At 37.2% G+C, this 713-nt stretch overlaps 1 protein-coding gene across 1 annotated transcript in view; it reads left to right on the forward strand.

The window, feature by feature from the left end:
* LOC106468292 (phosphatidylinositol 3-kinase catalytic subunit type 3-like) overlaps nt 1–713 on the forward strand; it is a 37,013-nt gene that overhangs the window by 1,330 nt on the left and 34,970 nt on the right. Inside the window, exon 2 of the mRNA XM_022396631.1 lies at nt 240–428. Within this exon, the coding sequence (XP_022252339.1) occupies nt 240–428 (189 nt within the window). The remainder of the gene's footprint in view (nt 1–239; nt 429–713) is intronic.

Consider the following 713-nt stretch of genomic DNA (forward strand, 5'->3'; position numbering starts at 1 on the left):
AACACCATGCAGTGTTTTAAATCACTCAACCAACACCATGCAGTGTTTTTAAATCACTCAACCAACACCATGCAGTGTTTTAAATCACTCAACCAACACCATGCAGTGTTTTTAAATCACTCAACCAACACCATGCAGTGTTTTTAAATTAAAACATCTGTCACATCAGATGGATTCACCACCTTACACAGAATCAGTTTTATTTACTAAGCTGATTATAATTTAGTTTTGTTCCCTAGAGGAACCCTGGAAGGGAAGCGTGACCGACCAAGCTACCAGGCTTTGATTGATGATCCACTATTGAAGTATTCGGGCATGTACGAAGAGAAATGCTCAGATATGTACGTGACCTGCCAGGTGTTTACGGATGGAAAGCCTCTGTCCCTCCCTGTTCAGACTTCATACAAACCATTTACTACTCGTTGGAAGTAAGTAAAAGTTTCTTTTGGTGTTCATTCATACAGCTTTATTTACTGTTAAGTAATGTACCATCTAATGTATATAAACAATCCCTTATATATAAGAAAGCTCATATTATTTTCAGTTTTTGGAAAGAAGTAGATTTCACTTAAAATACCTTCTAAGATGTAACTGCATGGTGTTGGTTGAATGATTTAAAAACACTGCATGGTGTTGGTTGAGTGATTTAAAAACACTGCATGGTGTTGGTTGAGTGACTGTATTATCTCACTGCTAGTCCCTAACTATCTGGA

This window comes from Limulus polyphemus, unplaced genomic scaffold (assembly GCF_000517525.1).
Source record: "Limulus polyphemus unplaced genomic scaffold, Limulus_polyphemus-2.1.2 Scaffold2950, whole genome shotgun sequence".
Classification (NCBI taxonomy): Eukaryota; Metazoa; Arthropoda; class Merostomata; order Xiphosura; family Limulidae; genus Limulus; species Limulus polyphemus.